The 19,605-nt window shown below is 44.9% G+C and overlaps 1 protein-coding gene across 1 annotated transcript in view; it reads right to left on the bottom strand.

Annotated features, from left to right (window-relative positions):
* Positions 1 to 2,805: 2,805 nt before the first annotated feature.
* Znf398 (zinc finger protein 398) overlaps positions 2,806 to 19,605 on the bottom strand; it is a 390,977-nt gene continuing 374,177 nt past the window's right edge. Inside the window, exons 3-7 of the mRNA XM_048340437.1 lie at positions 19,087 to 19,482; positions 10,202 to 10,328; positions 9,564 to 9,677; positions 8,620 to 8,733; positions 2,806 to 5,238 (exon numbers count right to left, since the gene is read on the bottom strand). Coding sequence (XP_048196394.1) covers positions 4,085 to 5,238; positions 8,620 to 8,733; positions 9,564 to 9,677; positions 10,202 to 10,328; positions 19,087 to 19,482 — 1,905 coding nt within the window. The 3' untranslated portion in view covers positions 2,806 to 4,084. The remainder of the gene's footprint in view (positions 5,239 to 8,619; positions 8,734 to 9,563; positions 9,678 to 10,201; positions 10,329 to 19,086; positions 19,483 to 19,605) is intronic.

The following is a 19,605-nucleotide window of genomic DNA, read 5'->3' as shown; positions in this document are numbered from 1 at the left end:
TCCCCAAAACTCCCAAAAGAACAGCGCCAGAAGTATCAATCAACTGCTCAGAATAACAAAATATGTATCGGATGACATCAGAGGTCCTTAGCTCTAAGTCTTTGGGGGGACTTTTAGTCCTTGCTACTGAGCAGCCCCAGGCCGCTGCTGAGGTTTTTTTGTTCTCTAAGAATTCCAGACACAGGAAGAGACGTATCCAGCCTCATCATGGAAGTCTAATACAAAATTGGAACTTTTATCCCATTTGGAATAAAGGCATTTGTTTTTGTTTTTAAAAAACAATGAGAATCCTGGGAGAGGTGGCTCCTGCCTGTAAGCCTAGCTGCTGAAGAAACTGAGAATGCTGGGTGCCGGTGGCGCACACCTATAATCCTAGCTACTCAGGAGGCAGAGATCTGAGAATCATGGTTCGAAGGCAACCTGAGCAATTAATCACAGAAAATGCCAGAAGTGGCACAGTGGCTCAAGTGGTAGAGTGCAAGCTTTGAGCAAAAGGAGGCTAGGGACAGCACCCAGGCTGTGTTCATGTCCCAGAACTGGCCAAAAAAAAAAAAAAAAAAAGTTGAGACTGAGGCTCAAGGTTGGGAGCTACCCCAGGTAGCAATGTCCATGAGATTATGACTCCCAATTAACCACTAAAAGCCAGAAATAGAGCTGTGGCTCAAGCCACAGGACCACACAGGCAAGAAGCCAATGAGGCTCTTGGGGACTGAGAAGTTGAGCATGTTTTGCCCGATAAGTCTGGTTGAGAAAGGCATGCCCCCCACCCCCCACAAGAGAAGCCAGGGAGTCCTTACCAGGAACTCTGCTGACCTAATCATTAGTGAAGTTAGGCAGAGCATGAAGCCATGCTCTACACCGAGCACCTGTTTCAACTACCATATATCCAGCAGAGCCAGGCACAGTGGCTCCTCTCTGTAATCTTACCTGCTCAAGTGGCTTTGAAAGACTAAAGTTCAAAGCCATCCCAGGCAGAAAAATCTGAATGACTCCATCTCCAATTAACCAGCAAAATGCAGGACTAGAGGCATGGTTCAACTGGCAAAGTGCCAGTTATGAGCAAGCAAGTGGAACAAGAGCATGAGGCCCTGAGTTCAAACCCAGTATAGGCACAAGGGGAAAAAAAGTCCACTCTTCCCAATAAAGAACTTCACTACTTTCTTTCATAGTTTTCCTTTTCAAATAAACTGCTTAGATTTTTTAATGTAATAGAATCAGTCATCTTGACTCACATTCTATGTAACTCACCAATTTCTATTTATTTCCCTATCAGAGCGTTAGGCAAGGGTGACAAGAGTGAATGTGGCTAGTTAACACCTGGACGCACTCCAAAGGAGCTGGAGTTTATGTGGAATAGCCCAGAGGGCGACGGGCCCGGACATACTTCTGGGGTTTCCTCTTCTCTGTGGCATCTTGTCCTGACAGCCAAGCCCCGCGGGCTTCTTTCCCTGCAGGGTTAAAGACCAGGTTCCTCTCAGGAGCGCCTGAAGGGCTCCACATGCTGAAAACCCTGTTGGACGGACTTTGCCTTGCCTTAGTTCTAAGAATCCAGCTTGAATCTTCAGCACATGAGCTCTCTACCTGGCAGGGTGCTGACGCAGAGAACGGGCTGAGGGTTAGGGTCTCACACTCCTCCCTCTGTGATGGTCCTGTACACTCTGTGTGGCTCCTGCTTGACTGGAATTTCAACTGTGGTCACTTTTTGCTAATGCTGAAGTCCCTGCTGTTATAGATATTTTCAGATGGACACTGGGAGCCATCCTCAGCAATTCTATACACCAGTCTCTAGCATTACTAACCCATGTCCTTGGTAAAATGAATTTTCGACATGATTACAGTGAGCAGGAATCCCTTCTGTGACAATACCAAGGGGGAAAATTCAACCCATTCAGAAAAGTGAGCACACTACCTACATAGTGCTTTGACTTTTCCCCTTTCCCTGGGAAGTGAAGATGCAAGCCAGAGTTGAGTCTACTACCAAGTTCCTGATGGCTAACCAAGGAAGACAGAACCACATTCCTACATTTTTCATGGGGTAAGCTGTACTCTGGCTAGAAAGCTATTTGTCCCAATACGCTAGGGTTCTACTTATCTGACATGTCCATCCTCATGGGCCTTTTTCACTGCCTACAGTCCAATCTCACACAATTCTTATGGCTCCCATGATCCTTGATATTGTGTACACCACAAAGCAGTGATTACCTTTCTAGCTATGGTGGTACACATCTGTAATCCCATCCATATGGGAAATATATGTAGGTGGTCTAAGGCCAGCCCCAGGAAAAAACATATAAGACACTATCTGAAAAATAGCTAAAACAAAAAGGACTAGAGGTGTGGCTCAAGTGGTACAGCACCAGCCTAGCAAACTCAAGGCCCTGAGTTCAACCCGTTACCCCCTGCAAAAAAAAGTGTCTTGAGTTGCTGCATGTATGGAGAGAATCTTCCTAGGATCACAGGTAACTGAACTGACGTTTTCCTAGCATGGTTACACATATTGATGCAGAATGAAGGACTCAGTAATAAGAGGAAAACATCCCTTCCTTACCATTTTCAAGAAAATGTTGCCTAAATATTCCCAAGCCTGTTCCAGGCATCATAAAAGGGTTCAGGAATTATCTTTTCTGTCTGTCTTCTGTGTTAGACTCCTTAGAGAAAAACAACAAATCAAATTGATTTTAGTTAGGTTTCTACAAGAGCTTCTATGCTTTGATTTTAGTCTCATTTGATTTCACCTGGACAAAAGCCAGAGGATAAAAAAAATTAAAAACTGGCAGAGAAGGAATATATCATACCTTAAAAAAAAAAATCTCTAGGGTCTTTTGACCCTAGGGTCTTTAACCTCGTTTTACAAATGAAAATTTGAGAGCCATAAAGGGAAAAGGACTTTCACCCAGCTGCAAAGACACTTAGGAACAGGAGGCCCCAATGCTCCCAGATGATTGATTGACCCCTGGAAAAGAATACACAGTAGCCTAGTCCCTGAGAGCACAACAGGCAATACAGGTTATCTGCGTCTCCACATGCTTAGCCCTCAGTGGTGCCTCTGTGCCCACTGTCACGGGCGAGGGTAGGTGAGGTACAGACACCTCCGATGGCTCAAGAGTGCCACATTACAACACCAGGGTCACAATGCGGAGGACACAAAAGCCCAGAGCTCCTTTCTGAAACACCTCACTGCTTCTGGAAATAATTGTGATCTTTGTTGCTGATGACTGTGAAAGACAATCAGAAACCAGGAATGCACACCAAACTTACTGGACTAGAAATGTGATATTTTGACACAAATGACTCCAGAAGCATGATTTAGGCACAGACCTCAGGTCACTACTATGGCAGCCATTTCTCTGGGATCTCAAGCCTTTAAAGTTGAACTGAGAATTCTGTTGTGACCAAGATCGTGCCAAAACTTTCTGGCAGATTCAAAGCTGGTACACGAGTCTGATTGCGCCACAATCAAGCCAGCAGAAGCTAAGAACTGTCCCCCTAAATGAACTATTAAAGTCAGATTTCTTTCCACTCAATATCAGTGTGTGTGCAGATTCCATCTAGGAAACCTAGAAGGCAGTGTGAGTCACCTGAGGGGAATGTGACTACGCAGGTGGGAACAGGGCTGAGCTGTTTTCTAGAATGTAGCAACATGAACAGCAGACAAAGCACATTCTTTCAACAGTCACCACACCAGCAAGGAATAAAAGGCTTTGAACACTCTCATGGGCTTCAATTGTGGGGGCTGTTCTCACATCCCTGTGTCTACCTGAGACTCTCACTCTACTATACCGTAAGATAACCCAAGGGCAAGTCTTCTCAACCATGCTGCAACACATACAATTCCTAAGTTGGTGGAATCTCTAAAAAGATGAGGGTGCTAGACTTTACAGATCTCTTGGATTTCAAAAGGTAGTATTCTTGTACTATCTTGAAGTTCCAAAACACCAAAAATGCCTCTAGTTGAGTGTGGAGAACCCCAAATTCCTTGGTGTGCCAAATGTTAATTTCTGTGGGAGCTGGAGGGGCTCGTGGGCTTTTTTCTGGCATTTCCTCTCCACTAAGAACACAGGTAATCATGACTCAGTCCACAAGCTTATAAAACGCCCCCTCCACTACCCTCCCCATACCACTGATTGGTCTCTAGACCTTCAGTGCTAACACCTAGGCCAGAGGTTTCGAGCACAGTTAAGAGGGGACCCGACGGGTCGGGGGGCTGTGCAGAGGGGTCACCAGCACCAGCACAGCCTCCGTTGTGGCCCGATCTCAGGTGGTCCTTGAGCGTCTGCTTGTAGCGAAAGCTCCTGCCACAGAGCGCGCAGGGGTAGGGGCGCTCGCCGGTGTGGATGCGCTGGTGCTTCATGAGGTGGTGCTTGCGGATGAAGCTCTTGCCGCAGTGCGTGCAGTGGAAGGGCCGCTCACCCGTGTGCAGCCGCCGGTGGTTCAGCAGGTGCTCCTTGCGCATGAAGCTCTTGCTGCAGTCAGTGCATGGGTAGGGCCGCTCGCCTGTGTGGATCATCTGGTGGCGGATCAGGGCTGAGTGGCCGTTGAAGTCAATGCCACACTGGGGGCAGGAGAAGGGGCGCTCCTGTGCATGCCCCCGCTGGTGCAGCAGGAGGCTGATCTTCAGGCTGAAGCTCCGGCCACACTGCGTGCAGCGAAAGGGCCGCTCGCTGGCGTGAGCCCGGCGGTGGCTGGTGAGTCGCGCCTGGTCGGCAAACCGCTTGGGACAATCAGGACAAAGGAAAGGGCGCTCCGTGCTGTTGTGGACCCGAAGGTGGTAGGTGAGTCTTGAGGGGTGAGTGAAGGTCCGGGCACAGTGTGGACAGGTAGGGGGTGTTGCACTGGCATGGTCCTGAGAGGTGCTGCCAAGGTCAGCTTGTGTGGGCAAGTGCTTGGGGCACTGGGCACAGGGTAAGGGGTGTTCACCGGTGTGGCTACATTGGTGTGTCAGCAACATGTCTTGGCTGAGACTCTTGCCACAGTGGTGGCATGTCAATACCTGCTCCCCAACTGGAGGCGGGAGGGGGTAGCTGCCCAGTTGAGTAAAAGTCACCTGTCCCTCGGAGGCTTCAGGCAGGTTAGTGGTGGCACATCCAAAATGTGTCACGGGTGCAGACTGCTGGCTTTTGAAAGCCACCTCTGAGAAGGCATCCTTTGCAGCAGGCCCTGGTCTGGCAGAGAAGGCGGGGGGCACCTCTGAACACAAGGTCTGTGCGAGGCCTTCAGCTTTGACCGCAAGCTCCTCATCTGAAAGAAAGGACCCAAGAGTTACGCTTACCAAGACAGGCCTACCAGCAAGCACCTCATGTCGTCTTACTCAACTCTAAGAAATTGCTTCAAGGGCGGGAATGTGGTTTAGTGGTAGAGTGCTTGCCTAGCATGCATGAAGCCCTGAGTTCCATTCCTCAGTACCAGATACACAGAAAATGTCAGAGTGGTGCTGTGGCTCAAGTGGTACAGCACCAGCCATGAGTAAAAGAAGCTCAGGGACAGTGCCCAGGCCAAGTTCAAGCCCCAGGACTGGAAAGAAAAAACAAACTGACACTGCTCCAAGTTATAAACACCTCAGATCAGGGAGGGAGGCCATACTCCCCAGGCACAGGAGGTCCCAGCAGCAAGCCACTGGGAATTTAAGGTGGGGCCAAGGTCCCCCCTAGTCTGGAGAAGAAAACCCCTTGGCAGCAGTCTTTCTCACCTTACTTTTCATGTATTATGTTTCACCTCTACTCCAAACCTTTCACTAAAAACTTTCGTTGGGCACCAGGAACTCACACCTATAATCCTAGCCACTCAGGAGGCTGAGATCTGAGGATCCTCGTGGTTTGAAGGCAGCCGGGGCTGGGAATATGACCTAGTGGTAAAGTACTTGCCTCGTATACCAGAAGCCCTGGGTTTGATTCCTCAGCAACACACACACACACACACACACACACACACACACACACACACACACACACACACAAAACAAACAAACAATGGAAGTGGCGCTGTGGCTCAAGTGGGAGAGTGTTAGCCTTGAGCAAAAAGAAGCCAGTGACAGTGCTCAGGCCCTGAGTTCAAGCCCCAGGACTGGCCAAAAGAAAAGTATTCTGAAGGTAGCCAGGGCATAAAGTCCATGGGACTCTTCTCTCTAATACACCACTCAGAAAAAGCTCAAGTGGTAGAGCGCCAGCCTTAAGCCCTAGGTAGCTCAGGCCCTGAATTCAAGATCGAGAAACAGCAAAACAACGACAAAAACAACAACAAAAACCTGTTGCTTATTATGATAAAACTATTCACTATTCTACCAGATAAAACCTTCATTACTGTCAGCTGTTTTTACTTTCTCTGTGAATAAAGCCTGCATTTCTGCCTGTGTCTTTGCTTGTTCTGTTCTCCCTTCTGGGGAATGCTTCTCAGCTGGCCCTCTCTTCACAAATAATATCCAGCCATCTCAAACCAGTCAAACCTTTAGGTCCATTTCTAGCAGCACATCCTAATGCCTTATCTAAATATCCAAATTAAAACATAATCCTCACTACTCAGGAGGCTGAGATCTGAGTTTGAAGCTACCCTGGGAAGGAAAGTCTGTAAGACATTTATTTATCTCCAAGTAAGCACCAAAAAAGCAGGAAGTGGAGCTGTGGCTCACATAGTAAAGCATCAACCTTGAGTGAAAAAGCTACAGGACCAAGTCCAGGCTTTGAGTTCAAGCCCCCGTCTTGGCACCAACACCCCCCCCCCCCCCCGCAAAACCAAAACAGATGACAAGCTTCAAACCTCTCATTTCTTCTGTATGTCAATCATCCCACGCATCCCAGGCACTTAACAACAGGAAGGCCTAGCACTGATATGTGTGTCGTTTAGTCTAAGTTTCTCCTCCTCCTTTTTTTTTTTTTGTGCTAGAACAAGGACTTGAACACAGAGCCTTGCCCTTTCACTTGGCTTTTTGTAGTCACGGCTGGCACTCTACCACTTGAGCCACAGCTCCAGCTTTTCTGGTAGTTTCCTGGAGCTAGAGTGTCTCATAGACTTTTCTGTTTGGACTGGCTTTGAATCTCAATCCTCAGATCTCAATCACAGGTGGTTCATGCCTATAATCCTAGCTACTCAGGAAACAGATCTGAGGATCGTGGTTAAAGCCAGCCCGTGGTAGGGAAATCCATGAGACTCTTATCTCCAATTAACCAGCAGAAAACCAGAAGTAGTGCTGTAATTCAAAGTGGTAGAGTGCTAGCCTTGAGCAACAGAGCACAGGGACAGTGGTCAGGCACACAGTTCAAGTACTACAACCAACCAACCCCCCCCCCCCCCATTGCCTGTTTCCCTACCCAGATGCCCATTTTTGTTCTATTTTTTTCTAAGTGATCTTCAAGAAGGGTGGGAAGTGTTCAATGAGAGCACAAAGTTCAAGTACTACAACCAACCAACCACACACACACACACACACACACACACACACACACACACATTGCCTGTTTCCCTACCCAGATGCCCATTTTTGTTCTATTTTTTTCTAAGTGATCTTCAAGAAGGGTGGGAAGTGTTCAATGAGAGCATGCTGGCCTAAGTGCAAAGAACGATAGATTTCCAAAGGTGATGCTATGCTGGTATTTCATGTGCGTGATCTCCAAATGTTTTTTCTGTTTATCATCATTCACTTCATACTTTTGGTCCATCTATATGTATTTATTTTTCTTTCTCTAATAATTCTGTTTATTTTTTTTTTAAGTGTGGTGCTGGGGACTAAACCCAGGGCTTTATGCATGCAAGGCACAAGCTTCACCACTGAGCTATGACCAACCACAACAAATTTAATTTTTTTTTTAAATTTTCAGTACTGAAAGGCACATGCGAGGCAAGTGCTCTACTACTTTAGCTACACCCCTAATATTCAAGATAAGATTTCACTAACTTTCAGCATCCAGCCTCTCTAGTAGTTAGGATTACAGAATGCACCACCACATCCACCTATAACAATTCTAATTAATCTTTTCATTAAAGAATACATTTTTGGCTGGGAATATGGCCTAGTGGCAAGAGTGCTTGCCTCCTATACATGAAGCCCTGGGTTTGATTCCTTAGCACCACATATACAGAAAAGGCCAGAAGTGGCGCTGAGGCTCAAGTGGCAGAGTGCTAGTGTTGAGCAAAAAGAAGCCAGGGACAGTGCTCAGGCCCTGAGTCCAAGCCCCAGGACTTACTCCCCCTCCCCCCAAAAATATATTTTCTCAGTTAAAATTTATCTCAATGGCCTTTTGCATTTCTAACTTAGCTGAATATGCCTTTTCCCTCTACTTCCTTGCTTCTACAACCTCAATTCAGTTGCAGGGGTTTTTTGTGTTTTTTTTTTTTGGTGGTGGTAGTTGTATGGCATGAACACAGGGCCTGAGCAATTTGTGCTCAAGGTTAGAACTCTATGACTTTGAGCCACAGTGCCACATCTGGTTTCTTGGTTGTTAGGTGGAGATAAGACTCTCATAGACTTTCCTTTCTGGGCTGGCTTTGAACCATGATCCTCAAATCTTAGCCTCCTAAGTAGGATTACAGGTATGAGTCACCAGGGTCCAGCTTTGCATTTTTTAAATTGTTTATTACTCTTGGTGTGAGCTGGATCTGGACATGAGCATCTCTTCCACTATTACTCACCAGGGTAGGTCCCTTTGTACATGTCACTCTCCTTGGCCTCCTGAGGGGCCCCAACCTGTGGCTCATCCTCTTGTTTAATCCATGACAGAATATCAGATGTTGAAAGACCAGGTTCTATTTGTAGGAAAGAAAAGAAATCAAAGTGGAGCTGAGGCTTATGTGCTAGGCTTAAGCAAAAGAAGCTCAGGGGGGCTGGGAATATGGCCTCGTGGCAGAGTGCTTGCCTTGTATACATGAAGCCCTGGGTTTGATTCCTCAGTACCACATATATAGACAACAGCCAGAAGTGGCGCTGTGACTCAGCCAGAGACAGTGCTCAGGGCCTGAGTTCAGGCCCCAGGACTGCCTCCACCCCCCCCTCCCCCCCCCCAAAAAAAAGAAGCTCAGGGACAGAAGCCAGGTCTGGAGTTCAAGCCCCATGACTGACAAACAACAAAAAAAGTAAATAATGGCCTCAGGCACTTAAATCAGAAGATAAAATATTCTTGCTGTTGAAATTGGGAATATGTCTTAGCAGTAGAGTGCTTGCCTAGCATGCATGAAGCCCTGGGTTCAATTCCTCAGGACCACATAAACAGAAAAGACTGAAAGTAGTCCTGTGGCTCAAGTGGTAGAGTGGTTAGCCTTGAGCAAAAGCTCAGGGACAGTGCCCAGCCCCTGAGTCCAAGCCCCCAGGACTAGCAAACAAACAAACAAACAAAACAAAAGAACCCTAAACATGTATTTTTTTGCCCTCAGTTCAAGCCCTTCGGCTAGTATGCTTGCATGCGTGTGCATGCGCACACACATGCACACACACATTCTAATAAAAAACAAAAGCCAAATTTAGTTGTTTTAGCACTGAATGGCTTTGGAAGCCCATAGGCCCTGCTTTCTTAGTGCTAATCCTCTTTTTCTCACCAAGAAGGGGAGCTGAAGAGTGGATAATCCCTTTTCCCACTTACCTTCACTGGGATCTGTGGGAATTGCACTCTCCTCTGGCCCTGCCTGGTTCTCCCTATTATGTTCTCCTTCTGGTTGAATCTGAGATAAGACATTAGGCTGATTCATAGCATAATCTAGGAAAGGAACAGGAGACATAAATGAGAATGACAAGTAACTGAATCTTTGAGGCCCACAGTCCCGGGAATTTCTTTTGGATTGGGTATCACTTGTCCCTATCCATCTACCTCCAACTGAGGAAAGAGGTAAGGGGAAAGGTAGTATGTAGGAAAGCACTTGTATGAGGCTGGCTCTTCCTACCTCCTTTCATAAAGTAAGAATGGCAGTGTGCCTCAAGGGCGAACACTGAGGAGAAAGCAACAGATAGCCCACTCTGAATACTGAACTTTGTTCTCTGTACTCTCTCCTGTGATTTGGCAGATGGAGAGATTATGATTCCCACTTAGCACATGTGAATTGGCCTCTGGCTTGGAGTCAGACTCTGAAGTGCATGAGGATAGATAATGAGGACTGGAGGAAAAGGGACTCTCAGAGCTCTTCTGAGGCTGCTGTCAGTACACACACAACACACACACACACACACACACACACACACACACACACACACACACACAAACATACACACGCCAACCAGCCTCACCCAAGGAGATGAGAGACTCATAATTGCCCTTCATGATATTCTTGTAAAGTTCCTTTTGCCATTCCTCTAATTTTTCCCATTCTGGAGTGGAAAAGTAGATAGAGACATCATCAAAGGCCACAGGCACCTAAAATGACAATCACAGGGGTTAGTGCCTCCATCAAAATTGCCCAGTAGTTACTTCTCTTATTTTTTGTAATCTCCATGAGTTGCTAACACACACTCTAAATAGCTTTGAAACTGTTTACCACTCCATTAGTGCAGTCCTCATGCAATATAGCATGTAGCTAGCACCTTTCTAGGCATACTCAAGAATTCTGCAAACAGTGAAAGCATCTCAGGCTGCATGTTAAACTTCCAGTTCTACTGAGTCTCACATCACCAATTTTGATCTGCCTTTGTCTAAAAATACCATCTCCTAGGAGCAGGCTCCCCTTTCTTTTGTGTTACTGCTAATGCTGTTCCTTTTGATGTTCTTCTGCATGAGGAAGGAAAGCTCTTTGCCTCATGACTGAAAGCTAATAGGGTTGATGTAAGAAGCATATATTGAACCAAAATTAACTTAAATATTTATTACATCTACTCTGTAAATCCTTAAGACTATTTTAAAGCCTTGAATTTTTAATTTTTATTTTTGCCAGGCCTGGGGTTTGAACATTCTACCACTTGCTAATGGCTAACACCACTTTTAGCGTTTTCCTATGTATGTGGTGCTGAGGAATTGAACCCAGGGCTTCATGTATATGAGGTAAGCTCTCTACTGCTAAGCCAAATTCCCAGCCCCGTGTTTCTAATTTTCTATGGGCATCCAAGACTTCTACTTTCTTCTGCAGTCAAAAGACTGTCTCTTTCCAGGTCACTGCAGCTTACTGTACTTCCTTTTTGCTTGATTATATGTTTCTTCTCTTGAGGTATTCATGAAACCTATGCTTTCCTTTCATTTACTGTGTCTGTTCCCTCTTCCAATGACTTCAATTTCTAGTTACACTTTTCAGCTTTGCTTCTTACATTTTGGTATTTTTGTTTCACTTTTCCACTGTTTCCTTCAGTATTTGGTTTGAAGAAATGTATTCTCTGATTGTGTAGGTGAGGATTACTGGGATCTACAAACTAGTGATTCACTATTTTAGGGCCGAAATGTTTGCTTCTCTGCATTTTCAACATTCACAATTTGCTGCTCAAATACCCCAAAGTTCCTTTTTGACCAGCTCTTTTGCCGGTTTTATAAAGTAATTTCTCTTCATGCTGATCCTTTGCAGAACCTTCCAGAAACCAAGTTCCTAAATATGCTGAACTAAATCTACATTCTCTAAATATGCAAGTCTCAAGTTATGTTCTCAAATTCTATTTTTTTGTTTGTTTTTTTTTTCTGTCTGTTGTGGGGCCAGTCAGGGTCTAGGTGCTGTCCTTGAGCTCTTCAGCTCAAGGTTAGTGCTCTATCACTTTGAGTCACAGCTCCACCTCTGGTTTTCTGGTAGTTAGCTGGAGATTAAGTGTCTCAGAGAATTTCCTGCCTGGTCTGGCTTTGAACTGTCATCCTCAGATCTCAGTCTCCTGAGTATAGGCATTAGCTACCAGCACCAAGCTTAGCTTTCCACTTTATAACACAAAACTTTGATAACTTCTTCCTTGGCGGTATACGTTTCACACACTAATTTTTTCTTTTCTAAGACATGGGGTCTTATCATGTTGTCAAGCTTGTCTGAAATCCTTAGTCCCAACTTCCCAAGTAAGAGGAACTATGTGTGTGCAGCACTCAGCTCAGTTCTTTTTTCTCCTGCTAGTACAGGGGCTTGAACTCAGGGCCTTGTGCTTGCTCAGCTTGCCTACTTGCAGTTGGCACACTACCACTTGAACCACATCTCCAGACTAAGCTTTTTGGTGGCTAGTTGGGGATGGGGTAAGACTTTTCTTTTGATCCTTTGGATCTCTGAGTAGCTTGCCTGGGATTACAGGCATGGGCCACCAATGCCCAGCTTCAGATCCTTTTCTACCAAGAACACTGTGATATTCAACAGCTGACCTGAGAATTTCATTTTCTACCCACCCTGTTCTCTTTGAATCTTATTTTCTCTTTCTCGTTTATTCTTGGATTATGTTGCCTCCAGTTGTCATATCCAGTTTGAATTTTTAAGCTTTTCTTTGGTGAATGTTCTTATCTCTTACTCATTTTTAAAACTGATTAAAAAGGCATCTTGTGTTGCTGGATTATAGTTTTTGTTTTGTGTGTCAAGGATCAAACCCAAGGTTTCACATGTGTTACACTGAGCTTTAGCCCCAGCCTGAGTGCAACATTCTTTCCAAGCAGTGAACCACTCTAGCGGAGTCAACCTCCAGAAATCTGGTGGTAGCCTGAAGCTCAGCCAGTTGCCACACATGGATTCTTGGATATTTTCTAACTGAACATCAGAGTTCTTTTTCAGCTCCTAGTCTGCTGCTATTTCAGCCTGTGGATATTTTAATTTCTGAAGTGAGTAGACTTTTCCTTGAATAAATCTCTATATTAATTTTTGTCTGTTAATGGGTCAACACTAAGCAGCTCCTGGTAGAGATCTCTGTCTTTCTCCAGTCTTGAAAACTCTGATTCACAATATTTTTCTTCTATAATATTTAAAGTCTTCTTTCTGGCATTCAGGGTTTGTCTTTGCTGTTATTGTCTTGTTTTTGGTGTTTTGTTTTGTTGTGCTAAAGATTAAGCTCAGGGCCTCACAGATGCTAAGCAAGTGTTTTTCTCCTGATATACACCCCCAGCCTTTGGTACTCAGATTCTGATCTGAGAAAAATATGTTGACAGAGAAGTTTATCATTTCCTCCTCTCTACTATTCCATGTCTACATCCAGATTCCAAAAATACATCTTCTCGTTGGAATTTTATTTTTTTGCTTGTTTTGCTTTTTGCCAGTCCTGGGGCTTGGACTCAGGGCCTGACCACTGTCCCTGGCTTCTTTTTGCTCAAGGCTAGCACTCTACCACTTGAGCCACAGCGCCACTTTTGGCTTTTTCTATATATGTGGTTGCTGAGGAATCAAACCCAGAGCTTCATGTATACGAGGCAAGCACTCTACCACTAGGCCATATTCCTAGCCCTTCTCATTGGAATTTTAAATTCTTCTATGTTTACACTCCTTTTTTTTTTTTTTTTTTGTCCAGTCCTGGGGCTTGGACTCATGGCCTGAGCACTGTTCCTGGCTTCTTTTTGCTCAAGGCTAGCACTCTGCCACTTGAGCTACAGCGCCACTTCTGGCCATTTTCTGTATATGTGGTGCTGGGGAATCGAACCCAGGGCCTCATGTATATGAGGCAGGCACTCTTGCCACTAGGCCATATCCCCAGCCCTATGTTTACACTCTTGATAAGTCTAGTTTCATGGTATTCATACCTTATGGTTTCATTTTTTTCTCTCTTCTTTTGTCAGTTGTAAGGCTTGAACTCAGGCCTGGGTCGGATCTTTGAGCTCCTTCACTCAAGGCTAACACTGTCACACTTTGAGCCACCTGTCAATTTCCTGGTGGTTAACTGGAAATAAGAGGCTCACAGACTTTCCTGCCCTGGCTGGCTTTTTAACCATAACCATCAGATCTCAGTCTTCTGACTAACTGACAAGCATAAGCTACCAGTGCTGGCTACTCTAAACCTTTTGTGTTCCTTGTTATTTCTTTCTTAGCTCTTCAAGTCTAGCTTGAAGTTTTCATGGTGTGTTTGCTTTTCACTTACAGGCACCTGAGTTCATTTTGTGACTTTAAGTTGACTCATTCTTCAGTCTTGTATGTCTACTTTCAGAGATTCCTAACTAGTTTTCCAGTATTCCCGTCCTTCCCCTACAGCAGACAATATGTGTGGAACCAAGACTAGGGATTGGTCAGTGTACTATCTCGTCAGTGGGAAATGTCAGGAAAATGTACACAGTGGACACTTTGTGAGAGGGCAACCAGGCAGAAGTTCTGGATTACTTACTGTTTCAATCTTCTTTTCAGGAATATTTCCCATTTCCTATTTGCTAAGGCAAAACTTCAGCAAGCTAAATTAAGAGTATACTCATTGAGCTAGTAGAGGAAAGATTTAACAGGAATGACAGGAATTCTAGCCAGACATGAAGTAGGTGTGGATTTCCAGCTCCAATCATCCACTCAACTCATCTCACCAAGGCACCAGAGCTAGTCAGTGAGGCACTGGATTGAGTAGTGTGGTTCTATACTTGCGTGCTGGCAAAGCACCCAAGGCATGTACCCCAGCAAAGAGGAGGGTCAGCAGAGAGAAAGAGGGGGAGCATGAGCTGGAGACATGGCTCACATGGCTGCACTCATGTAAGGCCTTGAGTTCAAACCTCAGTACTGCAAAATAAACAAAATTTCTTAAATAAGTGGGATTGGGGAAGAAACTAGAGTTCACAATACCAAGGAAAAGGTGGAGCAAGAGGGAGTCTGAGCTTCAAGGATGAGAAGGAGGTGGCTGAGGAAGGACAAGCCACCACGGGGGAAATCTCAGGTGTCCTGGGAGAACTCTGAAGGCAGGGAAATCGGTACTGGATGATCTTCTCCTTCTCAGTAGATGGGCCTGAAGAGACGACCCTCAGAATGCTGCCTGGCCCCCTAGAGTTCCTATTCAAGAAGTCTTTAAGTATCTTTACCTAGTTGCAAAACACTATAGTGAGAGCATACTGGAAAACTTAAGCTATAGTCTGGCTTGTGGTTCCCAGCGTTTTCAAGAAATATGGCAATACACTTTAGGGCTATGATTTGGGGATGGTAGAGGCCATTCCTTGTAAACAGTCACTCTTTCAGTTAAAAACAATTGAAAAGCTGTAGTTAAGCCACAGAACTCAACATTCTGAGTACTTACTACTTATAAGGTTTTCCTTTAGTTCTGAGATCCTTAAAATATGGTTTCTGCCGAAAGGAATACGACTCTATGCAAACAATAGATACCTGGTAAATAAAAAGTATTTATTTTCATATGTGCATATATTTTTTCCTATAATTAAGCAATTCCATGAAAGGACTGGAGGATAAAGTTAGGATACTCTCTTAGAACACAGACCACAAAGACAGATGAAAGATGAGGAATGGTGTGATTCATGCCTGTCATTACAGCCACTTGGCAGGATAATGTGAGAAGACGGCTTCGGCCCACAAGGTTAAAGCCAACAAGGGCAACATGTTCTCAAAAGAGAATTTTCTTGGAAAATAAAATGTTCAGGACTTACTGAACACATAGAATGGGGCTAAAGAAAAAAATCACTGGAGCTGGGAATGTGGGTCAGTAGTAGAGTGCTTGTCTAGCATACATGAAACCCCAGGTTCAATTCCTCAGTACCACATAAACAGAAAAAGCCAGAAGTGGTGCTGTGGCTCAAGAGGTAAAGTGCTAGCCTTGAGTATAAAGAGGCTCAGGGAGAGTGCTCAAGCCCTGAGTTCAAGACCAATGGCTAGCAAAAAGAAAAAGAAAGAAAGAAAGAAAGGAAGAAAGCGGAAAAGAAAATCCCTGCCTAGACACATGATTGTGGTATTTCATACTATCAACCATACAAAGAAGATTCAAGAAGGCGCTGGGAATGTGGCCTAGTGGTAGAGTGCTTGCCTAGCAAACATGAAGTCCTGGGTTGATTCCTCAGCACCACATATACAGAAAAAGCCAGAAGTAGCACTGTAGCTCAAGGGGTAGAGTGCTAACCTTGAGCAAAAAGAAGCAGGGACAGTGCTCAGGCCAAGAGTTCAAAACCCAAGACTGACCTCCCCCTGCAAAAAAAAAAAAAACCAAAACAAAAAACACACCAAAGAAGATTCCAGAAACTTCTAGAAAAATCTAGGATTCCAAGTGTAATACACCAGCACCAAGTTTGGTGGTGATTTTGGAAACGGGGTCTTTGTTAGGCAGTATAGACTGGCATGGAACTTCCTATGTAAGTGCAGGGTGATCAACAGTCTTTCTGCCTTTGCCTCTGGAATGCTGTTATTACAGGCATGCACCACCATGACCAGAATTCTTGCCAGTTTCTCTCTTTCCATTCACTTTTCCAACTCAATTTCATTTTTTATTGCCACCTCTCCATGTAGACGATTCTTGTCAATTCCTATGAGATCCACAGTGCCAAGTCATGTTCACTGTCGTATCTTTCTAGACTCCCAGGAACATATTCAACACAAATGGCTCTGTGACTCCATCTGCTTTCCTATTTATTTTTCCCTCCCTAGTGACACCTACTGACTCTGTTCTGTTGGCTTTTACTGCTAGAACATAGTCTTCAGGAACTCATGTTCCTCTACTTTATCTTATGATTTCTTGCAAATGCATAACTCATGACACCCTCTATCTCTATCACTTCCAGATTTCTTCCTTGTACTTGAGTCTACTTACTATCCACTATCCCTCCTGAATACATCACAGACATATCAGGACACTGTCCAAGGAGAGCTCTTCTTTCCTTTGAAAGCCACGCCTGCCCAAGGTATTCTCCTTCAGGTATTCTTCTCAAGGAAATGCCCAGTTCTGAAGAAAACCAAGAGCCAAGCGAGGGAGCTTTGGAAGGTGTATGCTTTTTCAGTGTATGCTCTGAAGCCAACAAGGTTAAACTACAACTTTGGACTTTATAACAAGTTAGGGCTCTTATGAGAATTATATGTCTAAAAATAAGTAAAGCTCTTAGAAGAATAAGTTCTAAGTAAATTACCTCACGGTGAATTTTCAGTGATTACTGTTTTTAACTCTTCCCACTGCTCTGTGTCTACCATGCTGCCCTGAGAGTGTCATCAGCCTCTCACCTTTCTACTGGTGCAGCTGCCTCAATGCTTAGCCCTTGCTTTGTTCTCGCTCTCGTGACCCATTCTCTACAGAAGAGCTGGAGTTACTCCAAAACAAGCCATCCAGAATCCCTCTGCTTAAACTCTCCAGTTGTCACAATTCTGCTGAAATATTGAATCCCAATTCCTTTCCTTGGTCTTAAATGCCTTCCATCAGCACAAGTAACTTGTTTTAACTCATTTTTCCCCACCAGTGGACCCCTCCCCCCCACCAGCAAGACCACAAACCTTTCGGGGGCGGAGTCAGGCTACTAGAACTGTGCTGGTTGGTGATAGATGAGTTCAAACTAGAGGGAGAATTGCTTAGGCTGAGACAGTTAGGGCTATGCAGGGAGCACATGGCAGAAGGCTGGTTTACAGTAGCAGAACAGGCAGATGTGGCTGAATTTGTAGGCAAGAATTGTACAGTAACTGCATTGATTACACTTGGTTTACAGAGGGGGATTAATCTCCACCTGGGACAGCTTGGGCCCTGCAGGCAGGATAGTCACACCCTGGAAGGCACTGGGCAGGGGGTCTTGTCTCCTTTCAGGTTGCTGTGTCTACTGCCAGCCAAACTCCTTTATGTTACAACCACAGTCACATAGAATCTCTTGGAAGATCTCTTGAAAATTATTCTTGCTTCAGTTCTATCAAGTGTCTGTAGTAACAACAACTAAGTAGAATCCTACCAGGGGAGGGTTTTTGGTTTTTTTTGTTTCTTTTTTTTAAGGGTGGGCTCATTATGTAGATCAGTCTGGTATCAAAATCCAGATTTTCCTGCCTCAGCCTTCCAAAGGCTAAGATTATAATCATGCCATCAAACCCAGCCAGGTGACACTGGTGTACTACTAAATTGATCCTCTACCCTTTTCTCCAATTATGTTCCTCTTCAAGCACTTGTACCAGCTAAAGCCTTTTTCCTTTCCTTGTGTCACCAATGTGCTGTGCCTCAGGGACCTGGCACTAGCTATTTGGTTCTACCTAGAAAGCTCTCCTACAGATCTCAAAATTGGACCCTACCCAGAAGTTCTTTCTGTTCAGCTTAAATATTAGTTGCTTGATGAAGACTTCTCTCCCATTCTTTGACACTTGATCTTAGCCAAGAGGCAGAGAAATGAACTGATGGATTCTTGAAAATAGATATCCAGAATGCATTCTGCTTCACTCTTTTTTTAAAAAATAATTTTTCTCTCTCTCTCTCTTTTTATCTTTTTAGGCCAGTCCTGGGGCTTGGAGTCAGGGTCCGAACACTGTCCCTGGGGAATTGAACCCAGGGCTTCATGTATAGGAGGCAAGCACTCTTGCCACTAGGCCATATCCCCAGCCTCTGCTTTACTCTTATCCAAGTATTTGAATGTACTTATATATGTCCTATTTTTTCTTCCGCCAGCAAAATATAAACTTTTGGATAACATAATGGTGAACTGTTCACTGCTGTGTCTTCAGAAGGTAGGTCAAGCAGATACTAAGTGCTCAAGAGATGCTTGTTGAACAATTGAATAAAAACTTGTTTGGAAATTAGTGTCTCTAGGTTGTCTGACATGTTTAGAATGAGGTCTGTTTCCTTTTGTTTTCCAGATGGACAACAGGGTCCTAGTTTCCCAGCATGCACGTCCCATAAAGGACAAGAACTACATCAATCCTAGAGCCACACGAAACACCCAACCCAACCTTACATGAAACTCTACTTTTTACCAGAATTGCCAGCACATTCAAATGAACTGATTTCAATGATACTGAATTTAGCTTCCTCACCTCACCAAGATTCAGGCAGACAAGATAGAAGTGACTCATATTTAAGGTAGGAGAAAGCATAGGAGAGAGACAGAAAAGAAAAAAAACCCATCTCCCAGATCACCACCTCTGGCTCAAGAAGTCTTCCTATCGGAGGATTGTAAACATGCACTACAGTGCTTCCCACACAGATAAACACAAAGCATCCTCATGGTTCCATCAGCCTAAGACATCTAAAGAGATTCCAAAGAGAAACAAAAAAATACCAAAGAAACTTACTGACCAAGATTGCCTCTTACTGTAAGGTCAAGTGTAAAAGGTCTTACTATTAGATCAAGTAGTACCATTTTATACCTAGAAGGGAAATATTACCTTTGGTATATCCCCTTTAACACCTGGGGGCAGCCGCAGGATCCAGAAGTTTCTGTTTCGCAGCAAGTTCTCCAGGTTGTCCAGGCGCCGCTGCAGCAGCCCATACTCCTGCAGCAGGGTCCCCAGCACGGCCCACTTGCCCTCCAGCTGGCTGCCAAGCTCAGACACTGTCTTTTCACAGCTGGCTAGCTTCTTCTCTGCTGTCCCTGCCCTGCCTTCTAGATGCAGCAGTCGCCGGCTGTGGACCTCCACCTTCCTCTCTATGGCCTGCACGGCAGCCACCACCGTCCACAGGGAGATGGCTGCCGTTTGCAGGTGAGTCTCATTTGCGGCTGGGGGGGTAGGGAGAGGGAGAGGCTGCAGCGATGTAAGGCACTCGGTGTCCCATTCCGAAGTCTGTGTGCAATGGAAAGATGGTACAAGACATGGAGTGTTACAAGGAACCCTCACTTCAAGCCAGTCTTAAGGAGTATGGAGCTGTCCAGCTGAGAGCAAGTGACCAGCCTCATTCTGGGGCTC

The sequence above is a fragment of the Perognathus longimembris genome, chromosome 2 (genome assembly GCF_023159225.1).
Source record: "Perognathus longimembris pacificus isolate PPM17 chromosome 2, ASM2315922v1, whole genome shotgun sequence".
Taxonomy (NCBI): Eukaryota; Metazoa; Chordata; class Mammalia; order Rodentia; family Heteromyidae; genus Perognathus; species Perognathus longimembris.
This window is presented reverse-complemented; position numbering and strand designations above follow the sequence as displayed.